Source organism: Rhinoraja longicauda, chromosome 3 (assembly GCF_053455715.1).
Source record: "Rhinoraja longicauda isolate Sanriku21f chromosome 3, sRhiLon1.1, whole genome shotgun sequence".
Taxonomy (NCBI): Eukaryota; Metazoa; Chordata; class Chondrichthyes; order Rajiformes; family Arhynchobatidae; genus Rhinoraja; species Rhinoraja longicauda.
The window spans coordinates 61,931,300-61,949,083 of NC_135955.1; the positions used below are offsets into that span (position 1 = coordinate 61,931,300).

At 40.4% G+C, this 17,784-nt stretch overlaps 1 protein-coding gene across 1 annotated transcript in view; it reads right to left on the reverse strand.

The window, feature by feature from the left end:
- slc33a2 (solute carrier family 33 member 2) overlaps nucleotides 1-17,784 on the reverse strand; it is a 121,867-nt gene that overhangs the window by 58,579 nt on the left and 45,504 nt on the right. The window contains exon 3 of the mRNA XM_078396262.1: nucleotides 14,030-14,177. Coding sequence (XP_078252388.1) covers nucleotides 14,030-14,177 — 148 coding nt within the window. The remainder of the gene's footprint in view (nucleotides 1-14,029; nucleotides 14,178-17,784) is intronic.

The window sequence follows — 17,784 nt, forward strand, 5'->3', positions numbered from 1 at the left end:
TTAACACAAGCCAATTCAGGATTACTCCAGTGAATTGACACTCTGAAAGAATTTAAACCATCAAACACCCTCAAACACCCTCAAATATATGTTCCTTGGTAATCTGTCCGTCAACAAGATTAAGAGCATGTGACTAGCAGTTAATAGCCAGCAGTTGTGCTAATAATTAAAAAAAATTATACTTGCTCTTCAGAAGCATTGCACTAGATATTGTCTGATAGTTCTAAACAGGAAAAGCACCGTGGGAAACATACAAGCCTTCAGAAGAATGTAAAGATCAGCCTATGCTTCGAAGGTACAAAGTAGAGAACTAAACTATTTGGTTACACAAGAAGAATTCTGCAGAAATGGGAGATCTGTAGTCAATTGTTCAACCAAATCAAATTGTGCTGGATCCTTGTCCAAATTTGCTTTTAGAAGCATGACACTTAATGAAAATTTTGAAAAAAACAAGAAACTTTATCTATTAAAAGGATTGAACCAAGGTGAGCAGACTAGACTTCAACTACGTAGCCTAAGAAACCATAAGCCAACATTTTTTGAAGAATGCATGATGAAACTACAAGGAATAAGGAAATGAGTCAAAAATATAACTACAACATATCTCTAGAAAGTTTTGAAGCTGGCACAGAGGGCAGGGATTTAGATTCTTAGACCACAGGGATCTGTTTTGGGGTAAGGGTAAATTGTACAATAGGGATGGGTTGCGCCTTAACAGGCGGGGAACCAGCATTCTGGAAGGCAGGTTTGCCACTGCTATTTAATCTAAATAGTGGGGGGGGGGGAGGTGACAAATTGGAAATATAAGGATGGAGTTAAAGGGACAGAGAGTATAGGAAAAGTTAAGAAAGACACCAAATTAACGGGGCAGAAAGCTCACAAAGGGATAGGAGAGTAAGGCCAAGTGAAATAGGCATCGATGTGAAAGGTGAGGTGATGCATTAAAAGTATTATCTATGAATGCACAAAGTATAAGAAGTAAAGTGGATGAGCTTGAGGCTCAATTACAGATTGGTAGATCTGACATTGTGGGGATTACAGAGACATGGCTGCAGGAGGATCAGGACTGGGAACTGAATATTCAGGGTTATATGTCCTACAGAAAGGACAGGCAGGTGGGCAGAGGAGGTGGGGTAGCTCTGTTGGTGAGGGATGAAATTCAGTCCCTTGTGAGGGGTGGCATAGGGACCGACGATGTAGAGTCGCTGTGCATAGAATTGAGGAATTGTAAATGTAAGAAGACACTAATGGGAGTTATCTACAGTCCCCCAAACAGTAGCCTGGATAGAGGGTACAAGTTGCAGCGGGAGTTAAAATTGGCATGTAACAAAGGTAATGCCACTGTGATTATGTGAGATTTCAATATGCAGGTAGACTGGGAAAATCAGGGTGGTTCTGGACCCCAAGAAAGGGAGTTTTTAGAGTGTCTCTGAGATGGATTCTTGGAGCAGCTTGTACTGGAGCGTACCAGTGAGAAGGCAATTCTGGATTTAGTGTTGTCTAATTAACCAGATTTAATAAGGGAACAAGGTAATGGAACTGCTGGCAGGTAGTGACCATAATATGACGTTTTAATCTGCAATTTGAGAAGGAGAAGGTTAAATTAGAAGTGTCAGTGTTGCAGTTGAACAAAGGGGACTATGAAGGCATGAGAGAGGAGCTGGCCAAGGACGACTGGAAAAGGATCCTAGCAGGAATGACAGTGGAACAGCAATGGCAGGAATTTCTGGGCATAATCCAGAAGATGCAGGATCATTTCATTCCAAAGAGGAAGAAAGTTTCTAAGGGGAGTAAAAGGCAATTGTGGCTGACAAGGGAAGTAGGGATAGAACAAAACTAAAAGAAAAGGTGCATAACATAGCAAAGAGTAGCAGGAAGCCAGAGGATTGGGAAACTTTCAAAGGACATCAGAAGTTAACAAAAAGGGCAAAGATGAAGGAGGAGGGTAAGCTAGCCAAGAAAATAAAGAAGGATAGTAAAAGCTTCTTTAGGTATGTTAAGAGAAAAAGATTAGTAAAGACAAATGTGGGTCTCTTGAAGGCAGAAACAAGTGAAATTATTATGGGGAACAAGGAAATGGCAGAAGAGTTGAACAGGTACTTTGGTTCTGTCTTCACTAAGGAGGACACAAAGAATCTCCCAGATGTACGAGAGAACAGAGGATCTAGGGAGACAGAGGAACTGAAAGAAATTTGCATTAGGTGAGAAATAGTATTGGGTAGACTGATGGGACTGAAGGCTGATAAATCCCCAGAGCCTGATGGTCTGCATCCCAGAATACTCAAGGAGGTGGCTCTAGAAATCGTGGACGCATTGGTGATCATTTTCCAATGTTCTATAGATTCAGGATCAGTTCCTGTGGATTGGAGGGTAGCTAATGTTATCCCACTTTTCAAGAAAGGAGCGAGAGAGGAAAAGCGTGGAATTATAGATCAGTTAGCCTGACATCGGTGGTGGGGAAGATGCTGGAGTCAATTATTAAAGAGGTAATAACAGCGCATTTGGATAGCAGTAAAATGATTGGTCCAAGTCAGAATGGATTTATGAAGGGAAAATCCTGCTTGACTAATGTTTGGGAATTTTTTGAGGATGTGACAAGTAAAATGGATGAAGGAGAGCCTGTAGATGTAATGTATCTGGACTTTCAGAAAGCCTTTGATAAGGTCCCACACAGGAGATTAGTGGGCAAAATTAGATCACATGGTATTGGGGGTAGGGTATTGACATGGATAGAGAATTGGTTGGCAGATAGGAAACAAAGAGTAGGAATAAACGGGTCCCTGTCTGAATGGCAGGCAGTGGTGAGTGGAGTGCCACAAGGCTCGTTGCTGAGGCCGCAACTATTTACAATATATTCATGATTTAGATGATGGGATTAAAAGTAACACTAGCAAATTTGCAGATGACACAAAGCTAAGTGTGAACTGCGAAGAGGATGCTAGGAGGCTGCAGGGTGACTTGGACAGGTTGAGTGAGTGGGTAGATGCATGGCAGATGCAGTATAATGTAGATAAATGTGAGGTTATCCACTTTGGTAGCAAGAACAAGGAAGCAAATTATTATCTCAATGGTGTCAGATTAGGAAAAAGGGAAGTGCAACAAGACCTGGGTGTCCTTGTACACCAGTCACTGAAAGTAAATATGCAGGTACAGCAGGCAGTGAAGAAAGCTAATGGCATGTTGGTCTTCATAACGAGAGGATTTGAGTAAAGGAGTAAAGCGGTCCTTCTGCAGTTGTACAGTGCCCTGGAGAAACTGCATCTGGAGTATTGTGTGCAATTTTGGTCTCCTAATTTGAGGAAGGACATCCTTGTTATTGAGGCAGTGCATCATAGGTTCACGAGGTTAATCCCGGGATGGCAGGACTGTTATATGAGGAAAGATTGGAAACACTGGGCTTGTATTCAGTGGAATTTAGAAGGATGAGAGGGGAAACATATAACATTTTAAAAGGACGGGACAGGCTAGATGCAGGAAAAATGTTCCCAATGTTGAGGGAGTCCAGAACCAGGGGCCACAGTCTAAGAATAGGGGAGGCCATTAAAAACTGAGATAAGAAAACACTTTTTCACCCAGAGAGTTGTGAATTTGTGGATTTCTCTGCCACAGAAGGCAGTAGAGGCCAATTCACCAGATGAATTTAAAAGAGAGTTAGATAGAGCTCTAGGGGCTAGCAGAATCAAAGGATATGGGGAGAAGGCAGGCACGGGTTACTGATTGTGAATGATCAGCCATGATCACAATGAATGGCAGTGCTGGCTCGAAGGGCCAAATGGCCTCCACCTGCACCTATTTTCTATGTTTCTAACATTTATTTCTACTCCTGTCGGATTTGTTTTCTTTACTTTTCAAATAAAGAATTTGAAGTTCTTTTTCAAGTTCTGTTTTTTTTTGGCAAGCCCCAAAGTAATTTGCCATGTCACCACTTACCCACACAAACCCATATCTCTTAGTTCCCTTAATATCTAAAAATCTCAGCAACTTGTAACAATCCAAATGCAGTCTCCCCTGGATCTATATAATCACATATGCAAGATGTTTCTAAAAAAAATCCAAAAGATCTGGGAATAGTATGTCAAATATGACCTGTAAAAGACGCATAATTAGCATTTCCACAACCACCCTTAGGCTCCTTCTCACAAGCCAATTTTGAGGCGAGAGTGAGAATCATCACACAATATGAAAAGAAATGTCATGATTTCACAAGCTATGTCAAGGTTATCCACAAACTGTGGCACAATGTCATAGCTGGGAGTGTTGTTGCCACATAGCACCAGTCTCGTTGGTTCAATTTGGACATTGGATACTGTCTGTGTGGAATTATAGACAATAGACAATAGACAATAGGTGCAGGAGGAGGCCATTCGGCCCTTCGAGCCAGCACCGCCATTCAATGTGATCATGGCTGATCATTCTCAATCAGTACCCTGTTCCTACCTTCTCCCCATAGCCCCTGACTCCGCTATCCTTAAGAGCTCTATCTAGCTCTCTCTTGAATGCATTCAGAGAATTGGCCTCCACTGCCTTCTGAGGCAGAGAATTCCACAGATTCACAACTCTCTGACTGAAAAAGTTTTTCCTCATCTCCGTTCTAAATGGCCTACCCCTTATTCTTAAACTGTGGCCCCTTGTTCTGGACTCCCCCAACATTGGGAACATGTTTCCTGCCTCTAATGTGTCCAACCCCTTAATAATCTTATACGTTTCGATAAGATCCCCTCTCATCCTTCTAAATTCCAGTATATACAAGCCTAGCCGCTCCAGTCTTTCAACATATGACAGTCCCGCCATTCCAGGAATTAACCTAGTAAACCTACACTGCACGCCCTCAATAGCAAGAATATCCTTCCTCAAATTTGGAGACCAAAACTGCACACAGTACTCCAGGTGCGGTCTCACTAGGGCCCTGTACAACTGCAGAAGGACCTCTTTTCTCCTATACTCAACACCTCTTGTTATGAAGGCCAACATTCCATTGGCTTTCTTCACTGCCTGCTGTACCTGCATGCTTCCTTTCAGTGACTGATGCACTAGGACACCCAGATCTCGTTGTACGTCCCCTGTTCCTAACTTGACACCATTCAGATAATACTCTGCCTTCCTATTCTTACCACCAAAGTGGATAACCTCACACTTATCCACATTAAACTGCATCTGCCATGCATCCGCCCACTCACACAACCTGTCCAAGTCACCCTGCAACCTCATAGCATCTTCCTCACAGTTCACACTACCACCCAGCTTTGTATCATCTGCAAATTTGCTAATGGTACTTTTAATCCCTTCATCCAAGTCATTAATGTATATTGTAAATAGCTGCGGTCCCAGCACCGAGCCTTGCGGTACCCCACTAGTTACTGCCTGCCATTCTGAAAGGGACCCATTTATCCCCTCTTTGCTTTCTGTCTGTCAACCAATTTTCTATCCATGTCAGTACCCTACCTCCAATACATGTGCTCTAATTTTGCCCACTAATCTCCTATGTGGAACCTTGTCGAAGGCTTTCTGAAAGTCGAGGTACACCACATCCACCGGCTCTCCCCTGTCAATTTTCCTGGTTACATCCTCAAAGAATTCCAGAAGATTAGTCAAGCATGATTTCCCCTTCGTAAATCCATGCTGACTCGGAACAATCCTGTTACTACTATCCAAATGCTCCGCAATTTGATCTTTTATAATTGACTCCAGCATCTTCCCCACCACTGATGTCAGACTAACTGGTCTATAATTTCCCGTTTTCTCTCTCCCTCCTTTCTTAAAAAGTGGGACAACATTAGCTACCCTCCAATCCACAGGAACTGATCCTGAATCTATAGAACATTGGAAAATGATCACATGTTCCCTGTGACCAAGTGGGTTTCCTCTGGGTGCTCCAGTTTCGTCCCACATCCCAAAGACATGCAAGGTTTGTTGGTTAATTAGCCTTTGCAAATTGCCCCTTGCATGTAGGGAGAGGATAGAAAAGTGGGGTAACATAGAACTTGTGTGAACAGGTGATCGATGGCCAGCATGGCCGAAGGGCCTGCTTCCATGCTGTATCTCAAAACTAAAACTACTGTTTCTACTGCTGAGTGCAGATTTTCAGACAAAAGAGATTTTCCACATAGAGCGATGAGAGCGATACTACTCATTAAATGTCAAGCTGTTGTAGTGAGCCAGTAAAATAATTGAATCTGGGATTCATTTATTCATGACATATTCAGGTCAGCCAGACCAGCATAATAGGGTGTGAAAGGATTCTCAGTGTCAACTGGATTCTCCAAACTAATTACTGGTCGATTACACTGGTATTAAGTATTACAGTATGGAGAGGATCTTTTTGTTTTGCATTGGGGAATTTTATTTATGCAGGCTCATTTTGAAAATTGTCTATTAAGTAGTCCCTTACATACCATATGGCCAATTCTTACTTTCTTGGGTCAGCTGGGACGGGAGGTTGTGCATAATGAGTCAGGCCATGCCCGAACAGCCTTGCTTTTGCTCTTTCCTCCATGTACCTCTGGCTCAGGGTCCTCTACATGATCTTTCACTGGCAATGGCTGCTGTCTAAAGATTACTAGATTACACAATTTGAAACATGATGAAGTCTCTGCATCTGCAACATATGCACTGCAAGACACCCCTGGTCTGATGCAACTAACAACATCTCACCTTCAGGAAGCAATAACATTTTCCACTAGAGTCTTGGTGTTTGGCTAGCTATCTGTGTTCAGCTGGTATGATTTGAAAACACAATGGTATAAGCAGGCAAGTTCTAATAGAATGCAGTCCTGCCACCAGGATTATCCCTTCGGCAGCACTGGCCACTGAATGTCCTGGTAGCTCAGAGTCTCCCAGAGTGAAAAAGTCCTACACACTTTCTGAACGTTACATTCAGTTTGAGGAAATCCTTCTTGTCATCCACAGTCGCCTGCACACTGGGGCAGGAGCATGCAGAAGGATCTTCTCCTGTTCTTTAAAAAGGTCCAGCTTATTTTAAAAAATGCTGCCTAAATTGAATTGGAGCCACAAATCTTGGCAGTTTCAGTTTCTTTGCGATTATAGTTCTTGTCGGACCTCTCTAATGCAGTAATTAAAAGGTTGTGTAGCATGGAAGTTGAGAGTCAATACAATCTTAATCTCCAGGGAAACAAGAGTCCAGGTATAATAGCATAGACAGGAATTATCATATTTCTAATCTGTTCTTTCCCACTTCAGTGGACTGCTACATGTCACCAGGCACCAGGCCTATGAGCCTACAGTGCTGTAAATCATTAATAAAGTAAGGACATAATGACCGCTGCTAAAGATTGTGCAACAAAGGAAGCAGCAAAGGAGTTGGGTACGATGGAAAGGTCTGAGGCCCTCTTCAACATCATAACACAGAGGTTTATACCGAATGAAAAACATAGAAAATAGGTGCAGGAGTAGGCCATTCGGCCCTTCCAGCCATTCAATATGGTCATGGCTAATTATCCAAAATCAGTAACCCGTTCCTGCTTTCTCCCCATAACTCTTGTTTCCGTTAGCCCTAAGAGCTAAATCGAACTCTCTCTTGAAAACATCTAGTGAATTAGCCTCCACTGCCTTTTATGGCAGAGAATTCCATAGATTCACAACTCTCTGGGTGAAAAAGTTTTTCCTCGTCTCAGTCCTAAAAAAAGGGCCAATAGTGAGCGCGAGGTTGAAGCTTCGACTCTCAAACTTCACAAAGCATCAAAGCCCAGACAGAGTTGAAGGGGCTCTTTGCAGCATTTGAGGTGCCTAAAAGGTTACAGCATCTTGGAACACAAAATAAAGAATGACCTTCCCAATGTGGACAGAATTCTGAGCTACAGTTTGCACTGCAGACACGTTGCCTGCAAAATCTCTCTCCTCACCCTCAGCAAGCACTTTTTGGAACATCTGTGGGACCTTTTCTTCAACATTTCGTAAATCCCAGAAACAAGTCTCTCCAGCAGAAACTCCTTCCCTTCTTGAACTGAGGTTTTGTAAGGGGCACGACTATCTTCTTGTTAAAAATATCCAGAAATACCTACCCTTGCCTTTAGCTTTGAAGTATCTTCACACTGCATCTCTATGACTGAGCCAGAGTTTCTGAATTTTAGAGATTTTTACAAATTATATTAAAATCCAAAGAAGTTTTGGTGTCCAAAAAATTCCATGTACCAAAATCTTGACATATGGCACGATGTTGTTGATATTTAGAGATTGCTGACCCCTTCTTTTTCCCCCTTGTCAGCCTCTCCTCTGCTCGACTAAGATTTTCTCCCCATGCTGGAGCTGGTTCCACTGTTTGTAGTAGCCATTGTGAATGTAGTGCTGAGCTCCATCCTATCAATGTCTCATGCCCACCTATTACCATCAGCACTAAACTAGCCCCTGCAATGGTTTTCTTCTTATCTCAAGTTCCAAGGCCAATTATAACATCTACTGCAGCTAATCTAGCAAATAGATTTGCTGAGAACATGGAACCCCTTTGGTCTTTCAGTTCTACTACTCAAGGTCTTAAGCAGATGAGCAGTTGGAGAACTGTATCTCTTTTTGTTTTAATTCAAAAGTAATCAACTAAAAAAATAGCCACAAACATAAACTGGAAGAAAAAACGTAACAAACCCCATAAGTGCGAGATGTTGCATATAAGTGTGAGTTGGTGCATTTTGGGTAGTCAAACCAGGGCAGGACCTTCATATCGGAAGGGCTTTGAGGAGTGCTGTAGAACAGAAGGCCCTAGGAGTACAGGTACTTAGTTCCCTGAAAGTGGCGTCACAGGTAGACAAGGCAGTGAAGAGGGCTTTTGGCTTGCTATCCTTCATCAGTAAGGACATTAAGGATAGATGTTAGGATGTAATGTTATAGTTGAATAAGGCTTTGGTGAAGGCACACTTAGAGTACTGTGTTCAGTTTTGGTCACCTTGCCATAGGAAAGAAAATAACTGCAGATGCTGGTACAAATCAAAGGTATTTATTCACAAAATGCTGGAGTAACTCAGCAGGTCAGGCAGCATCTCAGGAGAGAAGGAATGGGTGACGTTTCGGGTCTCGACCCTTCTGAAGAAGGGTCTCGACCCGAAACGTCACCCATTCTCTCCTTTATTCACAAAATGCTGGAGTAACTCAGCAGGTCAGGCAGCATCTCAGGAGAGAATGGGTGACGTTTCGGGTCGAGACCCTTCTTCAGAAGGGTCGAGACCCGAAACGTCACCCATTCCTTCTCTCCTGAGATGCTGCCTGACCTGCTGAGTTACTCCAGCATTTTGTGAATAAATTGCCGTAGGAAATATGCCTTTAAGCTGGAAAGTGTACAGAAAAGATTTACAAGGATGTTATCAAGACTCAAGGGACCAAGTTATAGGGAGAGGTTGGAGAGGCTTGGACTTTATTACTTGGAGGGGTAATCTTAGATGTAAAAATGCATGAGTACCAAAGATGGGGTGAATTAACGAACAAGTTATCTTTTTCCCACTGCTAGGGAATCTAGATCTGGAGGCCATTGGTTCAAAGTGAGAGTGGAAAGATTTAATCGGAACCTGAGTGGCATTTTCACACAGGGGGTGGTATATATATATATGAAACAAGCTTCCAGAGAAAGTAGTTGAGGCAGGTATAATAACAACATTTAACATTTTATTTTATTTTTTATGTTTAAAGCATTTAGACAGGTACATGGGTAGGAAAGGTTTAAAGGAACACAGAAACACAGACAAACAGAACTAGTTTATATATGCATTTTGTTCAGCATTGACCAGTTGGGCCGAAGGGCCCTGTTTCTGTGCTGCATGGCTCCGTGGTCCTGAACCCCATTAGTACAACTAATTCTTATCATTATTTTTCTGAGAACATCTTAACAGACTAAATGTACTTCAGTAAATGAGAATTTTCTAAAGCCTTGGAACCTACTTGACAACTCCTAACAGGACAAAGCCTACTTGACAACTCCTAACAGGACAAAGCAACAACTTCTTTCTTGTTATCAAGTGAAGAGATATTTACAAACTGGTAGGTGGCATAAAAGAAGTGCTCACCTCAAATTTCCATCATTAATGCTTTGTTCATGATTAGCATTCTCAAAGACTCAATGAGAGGTTTAAAAATTGGAACTTACAAACATAAACCTGGATTTTTCAATTTCAGTGTTAAATTCATTGCACCCATAAAACAGCTTAAGTTTACATATAGCAGATATGCTATCCATATACCCATCACCATCTGTGTGAAAAAGTTGGCCCGCAGAATCCTATTATATCTTTCCCTCTCACCTTATGAAAAACTATGGGAACAAAATATTGTATAACCACATTAGAATTTAAAAAATCATTTTAGATTTATAGTTTTTGGTAACAACTGAATATGAGGCAGTATTTTTTATCTGATATTATAATGCAAGCAAAGGCTTTAATTTCAATTTGACAAGGAAAGCCCTGAATCTAATGTTGCTGGAAAATACTGTATTTAGTTTTTATCAATTATATTCTGCAGCTAGAAAAGTGTACAAACATTAACACAAATTATATAGGAAAGTTACAGCATTTTTCAGGTCTTCAAATGAGATGATCGCTAATAAAACAAGGCACAGAAGTGCCATACAATATATTGATCTAAAAAGGACACATTTTATGCTATCTCTGACCCACTTTTACAGCACTCCCATCATAGGTTTGACACTCAATGTTACTTGACAAGTCCCATGGGTTTAGAGGGAAGTGCCGCTTGCCAAGTCTGTCCTTCCTTCCAACTTCAATGCCAAGCTGAAATAACATATTTTGCCCCCAAGTTCAGTTTATGTCTCTCAGTAATTTTTACATTTTTCTTGATACAATGGTATAAATTGTGAAAGACCTACTGTAGCTGCTCGTGGGTCAGAAATGAAAGTCAATCCAACAAATTGGCTCAATGCAATGCGGACTGTCATCGAACATTCTTCTCATTGTAATTTTAGTTTAGTTTAGAGATACAGCGCGGAAACAGGCCCTTTCGGCCCACTGGGTCCGCGCCGACCAGCGATCCCTGCACATTAACACTATCCTATACCCAGTGGGGACAATTTTTACATTTACCAAGCCAATTAACTTACAAACTTGTACGTCTCTGCGATCTCGGAGAAAACCCGCGCAGGTCATGGGGAGAAAGTTGGAAACTTTTATTGCTGTTTATCAACATGAGGATTAAAGTTGTCCCAATGAAAGTCAAAGAAGCCATTATGTGACTGAGAAACAAGAATAAAACTGTTAGGGACATCAGCCAACCCTTAGGCTTACCAAAATCAACTGTTTAGATCTTCATTAAGAAGAAAGAGAGCACTGGTGAGCTTACTAATCGCAAAGGGACTGGCAGGCCAAGGAAGACCTCCATAGCTGATGACAGAAGAATTCTCTCTATAATAAAGAAAAATCCCCAAACACTTGTCCGACAGATCAGAAACATTCTTCAGGAGTCAGGTGTGGATTTGGCAATGACCACTGTCCGCAGAAGATTTCATGAATAGAAATACAGAGGCTACACTGCAAGATGCAAACCACTGGTTAGCTGCAAAAATAGGATGGCCAGGTTACAGTTTGCCAAGAAGTACTTAAAAGAGCAACCACAGTTCTGGAAAAAAGGTCTTGTGGACAGATGAGACGAAGATTAACTTATATCAGAATGATGGCAAGAGCAAAGTTTGGAGGAGAGAAGGAACTGCCCAAGATCCAAAGCATACCACTTCATCTGAGAAACACAGTGGTGGGAGTGCTATGGCCTGGGCACGTATGGCTGCTGAAAGTACTGGCTCACTTATCTTCATTGATGATACAACTGCTGATGGCAGTAGCTTAATGAATTCTGAAGTGTATAGACACCTCCTATCTGCTCAAGTTCAAACAAATGCCTCAAAACTCATTGGCCAGCCGTTTATTCTACAGCAAGACAATGATGCCAAACATACAAAGGAGTTTTTCAAAGCTAAAAAATGGTCAATTCTTGTGTGGCCAAGTCAATCACCCAATCTGAACCCAATTGAGCATGCCTTTTATATGCTGAAGAGAAAACGGAAGGGGACTAGCCCCCAAAACAAGCATAAGCTAAAGATGGCTGCAATACAGACCTAGCAGAGCATCACCAGAGAAGACACCCAGCAACTGGTGATGTCCATAAATTGCAGACTTCAAGCAGTCATTGCATGCAAAGGATATGCAACAAAATGCTAAACATGACTACTTTCATTTACATGACATTGCTGTGTCCCAAACATTATGGTGCCCTGAAATAGGGGTACTATGTTTCAACAGTGCTGTAATTTCTACATGGTGAAACCAAAATGTATAAAAATGGTCTTTATTAAAATCTGACAATGTGCACTTTAACTACATGTGGTTTTTTCTATTACAAATCTCAAATTGTGGAGTACAGAGGCAAATAGATAAATGATGGGTCTTTGTCCCAAACATTATGGAGGGCATTGTAAGGGATTTAATATTGTTGTTGTAAGGAAAGAGAGATGTAAAAACGGCATAAGAGCCATCATATTAACACAGGAGGGACATTTAATCTTTGCTGTTCATTTTTGGGATGTCCACAGATTTAAAGACCAAAGTCTTTTAATTACCGAAGTATTAGAAAGTATTAGAAGGTTTATGACTCAAGTTGGAAAAATCATGGAATTGTCATTAATTTCTGGAATGGATTTGTTTCACTACCAATACCTGTGCATCAATACCATTTCCATTAGTGAATACAAAGTAAAATTATTGACACTGATGGGAAACAGCACAGGCAGTAAAAACAATATTCCTTGCTGCTTTTTTAAACACTATTTTCCATTTGACTCAGTTTGCATCTACCTATAATATATTTAATTATCTTCTGAAAATGTTCCTACAATGTGATTGTACAATTTTCTGTTTAATTATTCTGTTTAGGTTATATATATATATATGTGTATCTTCACTGTCATTGGTAATATATTGGATAAATATGTTTTAAATGCATTACATTTTATGATAGATTGACATTCAGGCCAACATACACATGTCAACAATACAAACTGTGATACCATGCCCCACTGTGACAGGTACAAGATAGCAGACTGACCATGCATTAAACCCAATTCAAACATATGCAATCTCTTCTGTCTTTTTGACTCTACCCCATCCTATCTGCATTATCACATGTACTTACAAGAAAAAGGATTCATTTTAAACTACTTATAGACATTGCAAAGAACAAGTTGGACTGATCCCAAGGCTAGTCACACAGCCACACTATGCAAACTACTATAACTGGCCACCATCCCTTTAAATTGATCAGCAATTCATCTTACTGAGGTGAAGACTCTCAAGAGATATTTATATTGTTTTTTTTATATTTAGGATATAGCATGCTCTATAAAATAATTACACAAGGTGGTGTTGAGGCACAGTTAGCAGCGATGTTGGATCACAGCTGCCATGACTCAAGTTCAATCCTAACCAGTTGTGCTGTCTGTATGTAGTCTCATAAGTTCGAGGAGTAAAATTAGGCTATTCAGCCCATTAAGTCTACTCCGCCATTCAATCATGGCTGATCTATCTTTCCCTCTCAACCCCATTCTCCTGCCTTCTCCCCACAACCCCTAACACCCTTACTAATCAAGAATTAGTCAATCTCCGCCTTAAGAATATTCATTGACTTGGCCTCCACAGCCGTCTGTGGCTCTTGGGTTTCCTCCCACGTCCCAAATACATGTGGGCTGCTAGGTTAATTGGCCACTGCTAATTTCCCTCAGTGTGTAGATGAATGGAAGAAATTAGAAGGGTGTGAGAGAGTGGTGGGTGAGAGAGTTGATGAGAATGTAGGAAGCATAAAATGGATTAGTGTGAAGATGGGTGCTTCATGGTCTAAACAGACTCAGTGTGCCTGTGCTGTATCTTTCTATGAATCCATGACTATAACAATCTTACACCATTTTTATTGTACTTCTAAAAATTTGCAAATTATATATAAAAATCATACTAACCCTTTAATAACGTGTAAATACATGTCTATTATTTCTTACGTCTATTCATGAATAAGATAATTCAATCTTTGAACTTACTTATATTTAGGCATTAGAATGCCGCCAAAGCATGATCCAAAAATAGAAAATCCCATTGCAACTATCCCATTCCAGAAGCCCAGCTCTACCGGGGAGAAGCCATGCTCCAGCAAAAACATCGGAAACATACTGACGGCACCCTGTTCTCCTGAAATCAAAAACAAAATTGACACATAAGTCAAGATACTAAATGAGTATTTTGGCAACAATAAATGTAAATCTGTTGTGGCTGAGATTGGATGTCCAGAAACAATGAATATATCCAGAAACTTAAATTTCATTAGTTTTCAGATTGTGAACACATATGTCCAAATGAAATTTTTGTGTTATCTTTTATCTCTGTGGGGTTGATAATGTAAGTGGCACTACTGTTCTCCCTGTGACAGTGTGGGTTTCCTTTGGGTGCTCCAGTTTCCTCCCACATGTCAAATATGTGTGGGTTTTTAAATCTCCCCTCTATTAATTGACCCGTGTGTGCAAAGAGAGAATGTGAAAATGAAATAACAATGAACAAGTGTGGACGGGTGATTGATGGCCGGCATGGACAAGGTGGGCCAAAGGACCTGTTTCCCTTTGTTTCGTTTCAATTCATTTCAATTCAATTCAATCTTAACCTGTTTTCATACTCTAAACTGTAAAGTAGCAGCATGTACTAGTTCATCTGTATCTGCTTTACATGCTCAAGTATATTAACCTTTCATTGATTACTGGCTCACTCTTTATCTCATCAACTGTCAGTGCAGACTGGATTTCATTCAAAAACTCTGCAAATTTGTCTCAGACTTAAAATAATAGCTGCACACAGAAAAAGAAAAACTGATGTTCAAATACAACTGAGCAATGTAAATGTTGTCCCTGCAGAATGGATCCTCAGTCTGAAGAAGGGTCTCGACACGAAACGTTGCCCATTCCTTCTCTCCAGAGATGCTGCGTGTCCCGCTGAGTTACTCCAGCATTTTGTGTCTACCTGCAGAACGGGTGGGTACCCAGTTTCTTTTCTCTGTGATATTCTTTTGTGAATATTATGCATGTAAGGATGACAGATCACATGACAGAGAAATGAAACACAGTCATGTTTTGGGAACCCAGTGTCTGCATTAAGTACCCTTCATAAGGTTCTTTATAATTCACCACAGCTTTAAATAAAGAGCCCTACCTGAATGTGACAATTTCCATTTCAATGGGATTTTCTTTTACGGAATGAGATGATAATAGAACATACACGAGGCTGACTAACAGTAAAGCAGTATAAAATGAGACAATTATGTTTAATAATATATATTTTCACAATTGAAATTATAATCATAATCACCATCATTGACAATTTACCTATTTCTAAATAGAGAATGCAAATATCTATCTATCAAATCAACAGGAACAATTTAGTTGGTTTATTGACTATATTACGCTCCAGGAAGGAGGGCAGGGGAGGGCAAAATGTAAGATAACTGAGTTTGCTGATGACACAAAAGAGATGGAAGGGCATGTTGCGATGAAGATATTGTGCTCTACAACAAGTTAAAGATTGTTTGAATGAAAGGACAAACATTTGGCAAGTAGAGTTTAATGGGGATATCAAGAATTATAGTGTGATCTTGATCAGCTGTGCATGTAGGCCAAGGAATGGCTAATCAGGTTTAATTCAGGCAAGTGTGGAATATTGCATTTTGGTAAGCCAAACCAGGGCAACACGTGAATGATAGGGCCCTGGGCAGTGTAGTACAGGAGAGGGGTCAATGAGAACAAGAACACAGATCCCCAAAAGTGGCATTGCAGTAGGTAGGGTGGTGAAGAAGACTTTTGGCACTCTGGCATTCATCATGAAATTGTGTGCCACAGTTGTTCCAAACATTGGTGAGGCCACACTTAGAGTTACTAAAATTTATGTTCATTTTTGATCACCCTGCTATAGAAAATATGCCATTACACTGGAATGAGTGCAAATATATAGACAGAAGGAACTGCAGATGTTAACATCTCATGTAGGGCACAAAGTGCTGGAAAATCTCAGGGGGTCATGCAGCATCTCTTGAAACATGGATAGGCAATGTTTCATTTCGACCTTATAAAGGTGTACAGAATCATTAGGGGAATAGATAGGGTGAGTGCTTAGAGTCTTTTTCCCAAAGTATTGGGAATCAAGAACTAGAGTATAAATTAAGGTAGAATAGCAACCAGAGGGGCAACTATTTCACACAGAGGGTGGTGGGTACATGGAATGAGCTGCCAGAGGGACTGGCTGAGGCAGGTGTCATAAGAACAATTAAAAGACACTTGTACTGGTACATGAATAAGCAAGGTTCAGAGGGATATGGTCTAAATGCAGGTAAATGGGATTATTTTACATGGGTATCTTGTTCAACATGGACTAGTTGGGCCAAAGGGCCTGTTTCCATGCTGTATGATGCTACAACTGCTTCATAATTGAGAATTCTCAATTTCTTTCAGGATCTGTAGCTTCATTGGTTACAAAACCACCACAAGGTCCAAACTGAAATGTCAAAATGTGTAATGTGTTAAATAGAAGCCACATTAAAACCATTGCAGTGTGTTCTGATATATTCCACTGAATCAGCTGCTGGTCACTTACAATTTTTTTTAATTATAATTTCACAACTATATCTATAAGGCACAAACAACAATTGTGAATACAAACATATTGCCCAGGATTATTTGATAGATAGATCACAACTTTATGTTGAAGATAAAGTAAAAACCCACTTCTTAAATGTAGGCAATTTTGTAAATGTAGTAGTAATCCAGACAGCTTACCTACGGGGGGACTATTTTTGGCGATCCATCTGGTGTAGTTGTAATTGTGGATTTTTGGATTACTGCTAAATTCTGACTCTGTTGGTGCACTGAAGCTGTGGTTGGAATTCACAACATTGAACTATGATACAGTGTATTAACTGTGCGATGGACATAAAGAGAAAGTAATCCCCAGACATAGTAATCTCCTTCTGTCACTTTACTCTAACTATGGTCTAATGATGGAAAATTACTTCATTCGACTAAGATTTACTATAATCAGTTTCTGTGTATTTTACTGTTGCACAATATTCTCAGATGCAGATTAGCTTGTCACACTTCTTTAAATTATTTCTCAATTTTATTTTATTAAAACCAAGGCAGATTATTTTTCGGTGTCATCATAGCTTCATCTAGTGGATCTTCAGTGAATTTCAGGATTGTGAATTTGACAACATCCTGTCGTGCTTTATTTAATCTTTCCTGGCATTACAGGACTTAACCTTTTAACAATGTATTTGCAACCCTTAAACAAAATGTGTCTGGTGCATTAGAAGGAAATGATTTTCTACAACACAACCCCACTCCAAAAACACTGTTGGACTGTGTTTTTGGGGGTTTTGGGGTGTGTGATTTGAATGCCTATTTAATGCTTCTATTGTTGGACTGTGTTTTGGGGGGTTTTTGGGGTTGGGTAATTTGGGTGCCTGTTTAGTGCTTTTATTGTTGGACTGTGGGTGATTGAATTAACATTTTGTTCAAGATGGCCGCGCCGTTGTGTTTGGCTGCCTGCCACTGTATGTTTCTTTTTTTCCTAGTCAGATGTGCAGCACTTTGGTCAACGTGGGTTGTTTTTAAATGTGCTATACAAATAAATTGACTTGACTTGACTTGACTTGACACTGGTAAGTGTGAGAAGTCCGTTAATTGTTTGTATATTTTGCACCGTGTTCAGTCCTAGCCTTAACATCCTTGAGTTAACACAGAGCCCCAGGATCCACAGC